Source organism: Lithobates pipiens, unplaced genomic scaffold (genome assembly GCF_037356315.1).
Source record: "Lithobates pipiens isolate NorthernLeopardFrog02 unplaced genomic scaffold, aLitPip1_a1.2 Scaffold_8, whole genome shotgun sequence".
NCBI lineage: Eukaryota > Metazoa > Chordata > Amphibia > Anura > Ranidae > Lithobates > Lithobates pipiens.
The window spans coordinates 588,796,994-588,810,339 of record NW_027507903.1 but is presented as its reverse complement, the minus strand read 5'-3'; the positions used below and the strand labels follow the sequence as shown (position 1 = coordinate 588,810,339).

Here is a 13,346-nt window from a genome sequence, read left to right as displayed (position 1 = left end):
TCCTGCTCTCCATCCTGACATATTCCCCACAGCATCCAATGGGAGATGGAAGGGGGGGGGGGACCTGGCAGAGCTGGGGGGTGGGCAGGAGACAGTACAGGGTGACAGGAGAATGGCAGGGTAAAGGAGAACAGCACAGGGGGGATCAGACAAGAGCACGGGGGGGGGGGGACTAGAAAAGAGAACAGTAGGGGGCAGAGAAGTTGCTGGGCAAGATCAGAGAAGGGCCAGGAGAGAGCTGAGAGGGGCCCACGGGCAGCAGAAAAAAGCTGGAGAAGAGGGGCGGCATACAGAGAAACCAATGCCCTCCACGTTCTTCCTGCAGCTGCTGAATGCCCACTTTTCCTCTTGCCATTCAGTGGCTGCAGAAAAAACATGGAAGGCATTGCTTCCTCTGTATGCCACCCCTCCTCTCAGGCTGGGTCGCAATAGCGATGTAGTGTAGTTACGTTGTAGTGTAGTTACGTCCCTGCAGTGAAGTAAAGAAAAGAAAAAAAAAAAGTTCTAGCAGAATGAAGGAGCAATGAATGCTGGCAGGATTCTGAGGCTGGGACAGTTGCAGAATAGAGCATACAGAGGGTTAAAAAAACTGGTAGATGAAAAGATTGTGGCCCGGGAAATGCTGAGGATGAAAGGGGGGGGGGGGGGCTGCGAGTTTAGTGAGAGCTGGACAAGCAATGTGAGAGAAGAAAAGTGCCGGGTGTGAGGAGTTATCAGAGTGCAAATGATGCTGGAAAGATTACCGTACTTTACCTTCTGCAAAGCACATTCCGGTCATACAGAGGCACTGGGCTGTGGTACTCGGAGCTAGTAGAGGATCACATGGCACTGCACAGTGACAGGAGAGAGGAGCAGGAATGGGGTCAGATGTCAGAATCCTCCCACATGCAGGGACGTCTATCACTTGATCACCACAGTGTTGAGTGATGGGAGGAGGGGAGCAAGCTCCACAGCCTGTGCCTCCAATAAATATGTACATTGGCCGCACTTAAGATACTGTGCAGGAGAGCGAGATGTCAGGAGGCAGAGCTGGGAGGGAAAGTTGCTCTGCACATTTTCCTCCACAGTGTGCACCCACAAAGCACGGCAGCACTCCAGAACGATACCCGTCCCAGGGATGGGGTCCCGCCCCATTTTTGGCGCCATTATCAGCAAGATTTTTCTCTCTGCAAATTGCTGAAAAAGCCATTTTCGGCCAATATGTTTCGCCACCCGAAATTTTGGTACATCCCTATTTCCAGCGCATGCATTAATAGAACAGCTGGTTTTTGCTGAATGGGATCACCCGGATAAGCATTTTCTCCCTCCTAAGAGGTTTTCATTTCTCTATCCTTTGGAGGAGAAATTCTCCAAAAGATGGAAAGTACCAGCAATTGATTGCGATTTCCAATGTGAATAATAAATTAACTTGTCCTCTAGACAATGCACAGATGCTTAAGGATACAACAGATAAGTTGGAATCCCTGCTAAAATCTGCCTTTTCCATATAAGGTGCCATCACTCAGCCCGCAGTCGATGCGATAGGCGTCTGCCAATCCCTAAAGGACCAATTTAAACAGGCCCTTGGAGAGCTTCCTACACAACAAGCTCGGGATTTGGCTAAACTGTGGCTGAGCTCCAGAGATACAATCGGGAGACGGGAGAAAGTTGTAGAAAGTCAGCCATCACTGCAGCCCTCCACCAGTCTGGACTTCATGGCAGAGTGGCCCGACGGAAGCCTCTCCTCAGTGCAAGACACATGGAAGCCCACATGGAGTTTGCTAAGAAACACCTGAAGGACTGCAAGATGGTGAGAAATAAGATTCTCTGGTCTGATGAGACCAAGAGAGAAATTTTTGGCCTTAATTCCAAGCGGTATGTGTGGCGAAAACCAGGCACTGCTCATCACCTGTCCAATACAGTCCAAACAGTGAAGCATGTTGGTGGCAGCATCATGCTGTGGGGGTGGTTTTTTTTCAGCTGCAAGGACATGATGACTGGTTGCAATCGAGGGAAAGATGAATGCGGCCAAGTACAGGGATAACCAGGACAAGAACCTTCTCCAGTGTGCTCAGGACCTCAGACTGGGCCGAAGGTTTACCTTCCAACAAGACAATGACCCTAAGCACACAACTAAAATAACAAAGGAGTGGCTTCTCAACAATTCCGTGACTGTTCTTGAATGGCCCAGCCAGAGCCCTGACTTAAACCCAATTGAGCATATCTGGAGAGACCTAAAAAAGGGCTGTCCACCAATGTTTACCATCCAACCTGACAGAACTTGAGAGGATCTGCAAGGAGGAATGGCAGAGGATCCCCAAATCCAGGTGTGAAAAACTTGTTGCATCTTTCCCAAAAAGACTCATGGCTGTATTAGATCAAGAGTGATTCTACTAAATACTGAGCCAAGGGTCTGAATACTTAGGACCATGTGATATTTCAGTTTTTCTTTTTTAATAAATCTGCAAAAATGTCAACAATTCTGTGTTTTTCTGTCACTATGGGGTGCTGTGTGTACAGTAATGAGGAAAAAAAATGAACTTAAATGATTTTAGCAAATGGCTGCAATATATCAGAGTGGAAAATTTAAGGGGGTCTGAATACTTTCTGTCCCCACTGTGTGTGCAATAAAAAAAAATAATGTGTGTGTGTGTGTGTGTGTGTGTGTGTGTGTATATGTGTGTATATGTATATATATATATATATATATATATATATATATATATAATTAGTATAATTTTTTTATTTAGAAAAATGACAGAAGATCTGCTTAAGAACTTGTAACTGTGACATCTTTAATTCTGTTGCGCTTGTCCCCAGGTACGGCAGGTACGTCTCTTCCAGGATGAGGAAATCTACAGTGACCTCTTCCTGACGGTGTGCGAGTGGCCCAGTGACAGCTCCAAGGTCATTGTGTTTGGCTTCAAGTAAGTCTTCCCCCTTCATACAGCCTGACAGTCCTTTACCTGTCCAGTCCAGTCCGCAGTAACCTCTATTTCCCTGTTCAGCACTTCTGGCAATGGGATGATAATGAATATGATGAGCGATGAGAATCATCGAGATATTTACATCAGCACTGTGTCTGCTCCTCCAACGTCACCCTGTATAGACTGCCGGGAGTCAGGGACTGGTAGGTAGAGTTTGTACCATGTCACCTCTTCCAGCAAATCATACGGTCATGTTTCCGCAACTCTGAAATTGCCCTTATTAATTCAGGAAAACTTCATTACCTTTCTGGTTCTCCATGTCTGTGTCAACTATAGTACCTTAAAGGGTAGTGTGGTTTTTTTTTTTTCTCTTCTTGATATTGAGGAACAGTAATCATATTTGTGTGTATGGAATGCTCTGTTTCTGTAACAGTAATATTTGAAAAATTGCCTGCTGGGAACAGTCTACACAGAGTCTGTACCGGGACAAGCTCCGTATTAGCTGCTGTTTTACAGTGTTAATGGTTTTGCTGTTCGGATTTTCATATCTTAAAGTGGTAGTAAACCCTTTTTGTGACATTTTTACCTACAGGTAAGCCTATACTAAAGCTTACCTGTAGGTAAAAGGAATATCCCCTAAACGTGCACCGTTTAGGAGATATTCCAGCGATGTCACAGGCGCATACGTTCTGAAGGGACGTCATACCCGTGCCATTCCTTCAGGGCTCTGTACCATGCCTGGGGCTCCCGCATGCACAGGCAGCAGCTCGTGAACCCAAAGACTGAGTGAAGATTGAACCTCTGTCAGCGCTGACAGGGCACCGTTGGAGGGATCTGTTCTAAAGGCAAGTCTAACATAATGTGCTAGTATGCAGTATTGTGACATCCATCTATGTCTCCACTAATTATTTGGTTGAGAAATCAGCCCCCCCCCCCACCATTTCTTGCCATAGCCATTCAGGTAGCGTATACTTCCTGGAATCCATCTGCCTTTAGCTTTAGGCATGCATGCAGGAGCGTGTATTTAGCTAAGAAAATCCCTCCTGTAGACTCCTGGGAAGTATGACATACTTCCTAGTTTCTTGCCTAGGCAAATTAACTGAAGAAATAAACTTTTTTTTAATTTATTTTATTTTTTTAAGGCTGGTTTCACACAATTCACACTCCCCTCTAAGGAGCGGGTTGACATATCTCTGGGGCGGCTGGCACAGGAGTCCTGTGTGTCCTTTGGCTCTGTTTTAAGACTGAATTCAGGCAAAGATTCATCCCTGAAACGGCAAACAGGGACGCACTGGACCCCTGCTGAGACCACCGCGCCCGTCTGCAGTGTGAAACCAGCCTAAAACAAGTAAATGATACTTTACTATCTCTATAGTAATGCTAGCGGCATGAGGATTAAAAATCAATGTTGATTGGGAGAGTGAAGTTCCACTTTAATGTTGATTGGGTGGAGTTTACTCTCTAACTTGTTCAGAATTCAAAGAGGCCAAATGGTGTCCATACGTGGTGCCAATGGTGTCCATACGTCTCTTGTGGGTCACAGGAGTGCACTTACTTTTGCTCTCCTGTGACCGAGTCAGCGGAGAGCAGGCAGGCCACGGAGTCTGCTGCTCCCGCCCCTCTCCTAAGCAGCGGAGGAGCAGATCGAGGAGCGGTGACTGGCATTCACTGTTCTCCACTCTGAGCAGACGGAGAACTGAGCGATCATGTGATTACTCAGTTCTTGGTGTTGGAGCCAACGTGGGACAGCTGCAGCATAGGGGGAGAGTGTTTATTTTTCAAATCCCGTACTTCTCCTGTAAATGGTAGTGAAGCAAAGAATATCACAGTTGACAATAATATTTCCTGTATTTCTACATTTGTAAAGTGTATGTTGTGTGTAGAATTCCTGATTGTATCCTCTGTTCTCAGGCCCGTGTTTGTTGCACAGTTTCATGCTGCATACAAAGTATCAGGTGGTCTATCCGTTCCCCACCTTTCAGCCAGCCTTCCAGTTGAAGAAAGATCATGTTGTGTTGCTGAATACGAGTTATTCCCTGGTGGCCTGTGCCATATCTGTACACCCTGCAGGTAAGTGGTCTGTCTAGCTTTGACTTGCACTTGATCAGCACTGTCTTTATGTACCTCCATACGACAAGACTGTTGCTTGTTCTTTGTTTAAAGCTTGTAATCGGAAGAGCATAGGTTTTATTTTTCTTCTTTTGTTTATAAAAGGTGATCAGGAATCCAGCCGTATCCTCTACAGCAAGCAGAGCCACCACAGCACCCGCCCTAACTCCTCCCCTTCAGCCAGCCCCTGTACCCCTTCTTCTTCAAGTAGCCAGTCCCCTCACCTACCTGACCCCAGTTCCCCTCCTCCTCCAGAAACTCCTCCTGCTGTCACTCGCGCACGTGAGTTTGTGGCTGGGATATTCCGGCGAGCTCGCGAGGCTTCAGGCATAGAGCAACAGGACAAGGGAGAGAAGGCCGGGCCCAGCCGACAGAGCCCTCCGCAGCCTGCTGAACCAGACTCTCCTGTATGGCACAGGCCTGCCGGTGAAGGCTCAGCACACAAGAGCAACCGCAGCGAGGAACCCAGCTATGTCAACTACTCAAGACTGCGATACGTCCTGGGGGAGGTGACCGAGAATGATCGAGCGAGCGGTAAGAGCGATGGGGTGTTGGTATAGAGCAGCAATGGCGAACCTTGGCACTCCAGATGTTTTGGAACTACATTTCCCATGATGCTTAACTACACTGCAGAGTGCATGAGCATCATGGGAAATGTAGTTCCAAAACATCTGGGGGGCCAAGGTTCGCCATCACTGGTATAGAGCATTTTATACTACCCTTTGTCTATGTGTGCATGATAATTTGGCATTACATCCCAAATAGAAACTGAGGAAAAGTGTAATATGTAAATAAGACCCGACACAGAACTAGTAAGAGGTGGTAATTTTAATGGAAATAAGTAAACAATTTTGGATCTTTAATGGGCTGGGCATGTAATATGTGATAAATATTCACATATATTTGGTCTCCTTCACACAGGCATACTTTACCTCTTGCTAAAAAAAATATACTGCGCTGTTTGATGAATTTACAAGCTGCGGCTCAAGATGTTATGACACCAACACAAATATGCAAAAAAGGAGCTGTGCTAGATATATCACTGCACACTAATTCAACCAAAAATTATAAATGTGCAGCAAAAATTCAAAATAATTAGAAGCGTGACAATCTAATGTAAATAAATCATCAATAATATATGCTATTTGATAATTGAAAGAAAACCTATATCATGAACTTGTTAAATCATGTGACTAAAAGAAAAGTCCACACATAATAGTGATCACGTGAAATAATGTGAAAAACTTATATAAAAAATGTCCTTAGGAAAATCCATGATTTTTTTCAATGATGGTGTAGCACCCAATCCTCCACACAAACTGACACGTGAGAAACCTCCACCGCAAAAACACACTGATGCTTGCCAGAACGACCTTGTTAGCAGCCCGTGGCTTCCGGGATTATGCGTGTAGCGGTGTCATCATTACGTCGCTCCTCCCCCCCATGTGTTTCATCATCAATAGGAGGTGGACCCAGTGACAACGTCCTATTGATGACGAAATGCGTAGGGGGAGTGACGTACTGACGTCATATCTACACGCATAGTCCCGGAAGCCACGGGCTGCTAATGAGGCCGGCCGGCTCGCGTTTTATGCTGGTTATCTTCATATTTGTAAGTGTTCATTTGTCTTTTACGCTCAATAAAATTTAAAGGGTTTTTTACGCAATGCAAGCTTTTATCTATTTTTGGGGAAATTTGCCGCATGTTTGAGTCTGCGGACTAATCTTATTGGAGCTGAGGAGTCCTTTGTGTGTCAGTCAGCTACGTAATCGCGGTTGTCCATTTTGTGGACCATTTTATTGAGGCTGAGGAGACCCCTGTGTGCCAGAAGTATCCCGGGCTGGGGTTATAGCTATCTGCTCAGTGTGGCCCGCTGTAGTAAGGGGCCACCTCGTTCTGGTAGGCGGCAGTGTGTTTTCATGGTGGTTCTCACATGTCAGTTTGTGTGGAGGATTAGGTGCTGCACCATCGTTGGAAAAAATCTGATTTTCATAAGGACATTTTTATATACGTTTTTCAAACTATTTCACGTGATCACTATTATGTGTGAACTTTTCTTTTAGTCACATAATTTAACAAGTTCATGATATGTTTTTTTTCGTTTATCAAAAGCATATATTTCACCAATTGGTATTGATGATTTAATTTATATCATATTGTCACTGTTATGTTTCAGTCACATGATTTAATAAGTTCATGATATATGTTTTCTTTTGATTATCAAATAGCATATATACTTTACCTCTTCACAACGGCGCTATAGCTGAATGACGCCTACAGTGAGCGCTCACATTGCCAGGAGGGCAGCCTATGATGTCCTCTTGTAATTGCACTTCTCGTGCAACCCCTGCAACGCACATCCGCAGGTATCTGTGCTGTGTCCTTGAGCCAATACAGCAGCTCTTTACCATGTTTACAGCTGTGTCCAATCACAGTGTAAACAGGATTTGACGGTTATTGGCATTCCCCTCCTCATGCTGACAGCACGTGAGGAGAGCTGATAATTGGGGCACTGATCATAAGTACAGTGCTCACCAATATTGCCAACCACTGCTGCCTGTCAGCCTGGGCAGGAAGGGGGTAAAAGTGCCCAGTATAAATAAATGACAAAATCTGCGCTATTATTTTAAACTGAACATGGGAGGTGGCCAGCATAAAAGGCAGTATAGCAAACCTTAGTCAAACTTGCACCTGATAAACAAGGTTAACCAGATGTACCTGCGAAGGGCTCGGTTTGCCAGCACAGCATGTGCAGGTGTTCCTGGAAGCCATGGCTTTAAATAGGCGCTGCCTGGCCCAAGATGGCAGTTGAGTCGCACGGGGCAGCAACATCCAATTGGATCCCTTCCCAGTGACCTAGGAAACTATAGAGGAAGAGTGCCACCTGCAACGCAGAAAGTGGACTGCGCCTGCCTACATTCCCCCCCCCCCTTAGCAGATGCTGTCCTCTGCATCAATATATCAATATAACATGGAAACAACAATAACACTAGTGATGAATAAAGGGGAGAGCAATAGGTAATTTCAAACAACCAAGTCCCATTCGTGTATGTTGGGACGCAGCAGCTGAACAGACGCAGCCTCTGGTCCCAATTTGACAGCCATGCAGGGGTGTGTCGCTAAACACACACACTGTCTGCATTTGGGGACATGCACTTGCACAGCTTTCAAATGAGGACCAGCAACTGTCTGTGCTGGAGTACATCTGTCGCCTCATCGAGAAGTGCCAGAACAAAGACCACCCTATTATAATCTAATGAAAGTTGCAGACTTAAAAGGACTAAAAAAAAACCTCATAAAATGTTACAGCCTGTATGAAATTTTGGGGATTGTAGTTGGATCTATTTTAGAGACAGAAAATATCTTCAGGCGAGGAGTTGCACCCGGCCTGCCATTTCTGTGTTCTATGAATTAGCATATGGTTGAGAATCCCAGTAAAGCTTTCTGGGGACAGTAGAAGCAAGGGAGAAAGTTGGTTATATTTGCTTGATTTTTTTTTATTAGTTTTTTCCTGGATATATCAAGAGCCAAGTGTTTTTCCAAGTTATTCTTAGGTGGGTTAGATCGCATTTTATTACTTTGTGTCTCATCAGAATATGAAGATGACAAAATGTCTCTGCCTTTCCTGGTCACTGATCTGAAGGGTCAACACCTAAAGCCTCTGAATGACAAGGCGTGTTTTCAGGTGAGCAGTGATCCTCCTCTGCTGTGTCATGTAAACATGCTTTCCAATCTTATCTTATCTCTGCACTTTTTATTTTTAGGGCCAGCACCTTTGTGTGGAGCAGCTGACACTGGACTTTGAATACGTAATTAACGAGGTCATACGACATGATGCATCGTGGTCCCAACAGTTCTGCTCCTTTAGTGACTATGATATTGTCATCCTGGAGGTAAGCAGTCACATTGTATCTCATGCAGTGAAAGACTCCATTGTTGTATTCTGGACCAGTATGGGAATGGAAGCCAATCCGTTTACTGGAAACTGTCCTGGGGTTTTCAAGTGACAGGTTTCCTTGCTCTCAACTACAATTACATTCACTCTGTATGTTAAGCCTAAACCTTATTTAAAGCTCCTCTCCAGCTTTTCGTGATGTTTATAGTTCGTTTGGACTAAGCTGGTCCAAATGAGCTATTACCTCCACTATGAGATGCAGGAGCTGGGAGCGCTGTATAAGCTGCGTGTATCCTCAGCTACATATAGTATACAGTACTTTTTTCCTGAGAGAGGGATGGGAACATTCCTTCACACTCCTGGGACAAATCGGAGTCTAGCTGAGAGATGCTCAGCCTTTTCTAGGGAGCTTTGTATTCTTTGAATGAATACAAAGGTTCCTCTGGTTAGTTGAGTTGGAGAAGCGAGTAAATAACATCAATCAGAGGAAGCTTTGTATTTATTCATAGAATAAAAAGTGGGACAGGAAGTTCCCATCTCACTGCTGGAACACAGCGATGTATACTCTATATGGAGGATGCTTTATACAGCACTCCCAGCTGCTGCGTCTTAGTGAAGGTAATAGTTTGTTTTGATCACCTTGGCTTCTTCTCCACCTCCCCCATCCCACCTCCTCCTATCCACACTTTCTTTTTCTCTGCTGCAGAAATTTTTTAAATTTTTTTTTTACATAAAAAGGCCTGGCCTGCAACCCTGTGCACATCCTTTGTCTAAGTGAATGATGCACACTTTGCCTGCATTGCCTCCTGGGATGAGTATGTCTCATATCCCGGAGGAGGCATAGTCCTTTATTGGCAAAGGAAGAGGGGGCGGGGTCAAGAGGCACATCAACAGTGAGGCAGTCGACTTAACCCAGAAGAGCTGGCAGCTTACAGATGGAGCCACAGAAGATGGTGGCGCGAGACTGAGAAGGACACAGGAGAAGTGAATCTCAGCAGGACTACACTGGATCCGCTGGATGGGTGAATACCCTAAATGTGCAGGACCTGCAACCAGTTTAGATGGGGTTAAAAAAAGGAGGGGGTGGATTTCAGGGAGCTCAATGTTCCGGTTTAACATTTGGCACTTTTTGAGAGGGGAGGGGGGGCGGCGGCAGATGCCTGGTTTTGACAGATACCCGCTACCACTTTCGGTCTGATAGCCTTGGCAAACCGGGTGGACGCATCATAGGCCCCAGAAGACTGCAGGACCATTCACACACTGCAGCATGGCTTGTGCAGTAGGAAACCCGGTGTGAAGCTGGAGCTTCTGGAACTGAAGCAAATTGAAGTATCTGCTTCTGAGTGAGGACATCGCTGGATTCCTTTACAGGTAAAGTGTTCTCTTATTAAAAATCTGGAGCTACAGTATTTGTAGCTGCTGGCTTTTTTGAGGGGGGGGGGGAAACTGGAGAACCAATTTAAACTTTGATAAAAGCTGAAGATCAGCTTTAGGCTCCTTGTGTGAACTTATACAGATATATGGTGACCTGATTTCTCCCCCCCCCCCCCCCTCTCATGAGTTTGGCGGACTGGCAGGGCACTGAATCCTCGGTTTATGGGCTGAATGAAGGTCACATGCTCCCTCATTCCCAGAAACACCAGATGGACTCCAATCCACCCAAGGATTGGTGTGTGGGAGACAGCAGTGATATTGCATATCTATGGGCCGGAGGTTGCTCTTTCAAGAAAACAGTCACTTTGGCCTGAATGAGCAATTGTCATATTCTCATTAGCCCTTTTACTGTTGCCACTGTAAGTAATATGGCACAACAATAACTGGGTGTATTCTTAGTGAAAAATTTGTTTTTGTTTTTTGTCCCTCAGATGTGTCCAGACACCAACAAAGTAATCATGAACATAGGCCTGTTACTCCTGGCTTTCCCCCCTCCTCAGGAGGACACTCAGCTCAGGTAGGTGATGTGACCGCTTTTCTCCCCGTCTATCTCTGTCAGGACCCACTTAGTGACCTTCTCTTTTCCATAGGCCGAAGACTCATCACACAAGCCTCAAAGTGGCCTGGGACCTGGACACAGGTGTCTTCAGCACGCTGAGTGTAGATGACCTCACTGAAGTCAAAGGTCAAACCAGGCAAGTCCTCGGTTTCTAGTGTTGCAACACATGAAAGTCCTATCCGCTCCCCCTCTAGGCAGTGGATAACAATAGTCTGTCTTCCATTTTCCTGTATGTAGAAAGAGTGGACTGACTTGTTTTGCTCCCACAGTGGCAGTGTCTGGAGCTCGTACCGGAAGAGTTGCGTAGACACAGTTATGAAATGGTTGGTTCCAGAGAACAGCGTGCGATATGTGCATCGTATGACCAATGAGGCTCTGCATAAAGGTATGGGGAGTCTGAAGGGGGTTTGATGCACTATATTACCAAAAGTATTGTGAAGCCTGCCTTTACACGCACATGAACTTTAATGGCCTTCCAGTCTTAGTCCATAGGGTTCAATGTTGAGTTGGCCCACCCTTTGCGGCTATAACAGCTTCATTTCATTTCTTCTGGGAAGGCTGGCCACAAGGTGTAGGAGTGTGATTATTCTTCCAGAAGGGCATTTGTAAGGCCCATCTCGCAGTCTCCGCTTTAATTCATCACAAAGGTGTTCTATCGGGTTGAGGTCAGGACTCTGTAGGTCAGCCAAATTCCTCCACCCCAAACTCGCTCATCCAAGTCTCTATGGACCTTGCTTTGCGCACTGGTCCAAATCATTTGGTGGAGGGGGATTATGGTGTGGGGTTGTTTTTCAGGGGTTGGGTTTGGCCTCTTAGTTCCAGTGAAGGGAAGTCTTAAGGCGTCAGCATACCAAGATAATTTGGACAATTTCATGCTCCCAACTTTGTGAAAACAGTTTGCGGATGGCCTCTTCCTGTTCCAACATGAATGTGCACCAGTGCAGAAAAATACATGGATGAGCGAGTTTGGGGTGGAGGAACTGACCTCAACCTGATAGAACACCTTTGGGGTGAATTAGACCGCAGACTGCGAGCCAAGACTTCTCGTCTGTTAAAATGCTGGTTTTATGGTTTTTATTTTTTGCTGAACAAACTAGACCAACATTTTTTTTTTTTGGGTGGGGGGGTTCTTAGTTTCTGTTATAAAATTTTTGTTTTCTCCTTCACTGATGGGCACTGATGTGTACTGGTGTGTAGAATTGATGGGCCCCGACTGGCAGCACTGATTGGGCAGGTACTGACAGGTATTAATGCTGGGCTCTGGCACTGTGGTGGGCCCTTCCAGACTTTATTATTGGGGCACGGCTGGCCACTGATTGGCACATATGGCGCTGTGCTGATAATCAACGTGCTGATTATCAGCACAGATGAGACATCCCCCCCCCCCGACAGGGAGAGCCGCCGATCGCCTCTTCCTGTCAGAGCGAACTGAGGAATGCCGTTTACCGGCACTTCCTGGTTCTCGTGATGATCAGCTATGATTGGTCACAGCTTATCGCGATCGCCGCACTGCATGCTGCCATGTTATTCTGATGTACGTCGTATGACGCCCAGTCAGGATAACAGAACCACTTCCCGCCCATCATTCTGTTATAGGCCAGGCGGGAAGTGGCTAAAGAAACCTTCTAACATCGTCCACCATCACGACCTGACCTCACAAACGTTTCCATAGACACACTCCTAAACCTTTTAGACAGCCTTCCCAGAAGAGTTGAAGGGTACTCGCCATCAGAAAATTTTCTGACGACAGAAGTGACGTAATGTGTTGAATTGTTTTCTATGTGTTTTTATTTCTGATCATTGCCTAGTCTTGCTCTTCAGATTTTTTAATTTTTTGTCAGAAAACCATACTAATGAAAAGAAAATCAGACGTTGTCACAACAGACAAAAATTTTAAAGCCTGCACATCCAGTTTTTGTCTGCCAAAAATTCGTAATCGGCTGTCAAAAGCGGCATACAAACGATCAGACAATCGGCAGATGCTTCATCGGATGAAGTTTATCTTCAGATATTCTACGGGCCTTTAGAGTGGATGCCATTATATTTAATGTGTGTAAAGGCAGCTGTCCCAATACTTTTGGTAATATAGTTTACTGGCAGAAGCTTTGTGTTATTGGTTGGTATAGTGACCCCATATAATGTGAAGATTAGCTAGTTCAAAATTCTACAGCAGTCACATTTGCTCAATGCAAATGCAGAATTTTGCTTGTTACTTTGCAATGGTTTGTGTTTTGCTGTTTCTTGTCATCCCTGTAAGTCTGGCTGATCAATAACAACAACAAAAAAAGAACTGAAAGTGAATATATGTCCCTTAAGAGGATAAACCAGTAAAATAACAACTCAATCTTTATAAATAGGCCAATTAAGATTTACACAGTAGGTTTCTTTTGTCTATTCAAGAAAAATTGGCAGTCTCTTGCAAGCTTACCCCGCCTGACCCAT

General features: G+C 45.3%; 1 protein-coding gene across 1 annotated transcript in view; it reads left to right on the top strand.

The window, feature by feature from the left end:
• DCAF15 (DDB1 and CUL4 associated factor 15) overlaps positions 1-13,346 on the top strand; it is a 32,617-nt gene that overhangs the window by 16,826 nt on the left and 2,445 nt on the right. Inside the window, exons 4-12 of the mRNA XM_077470447.1 lie at positions 2,800-2,906; positions 2,988-3,109; positions 4,818-4,976; positions 5,121-5,549; positions 8,610-8,701; positions 8,781-8,909; positions 10,777-10,862; positions 10,936-11,040; positions 11,174-11,289. Of these exons, the coding sequence (XP_077326573.1) occupies positions 2,800-2,906; positions 2,988-3,109; positions 4,818-4,976; positions 5,121-5,549; positions 8,610-8,701; positions 8,781-8,909; positions 10,777-10,862; positions 10,936-11,040; positions 11,174-11,289 (1,345 nt within the window). The remainder of the gene's footprint in view (positions 1-2,799; positions 2,907-2,987; positions 3,110-4,817; positions 4,977-5,120; positions 5,550-8,609; positions 8,702-8,780; positions 8,910-10,776; positions 10,863-10,935; positions 11,041-11,173; positions 11,290-13,346) is intronic.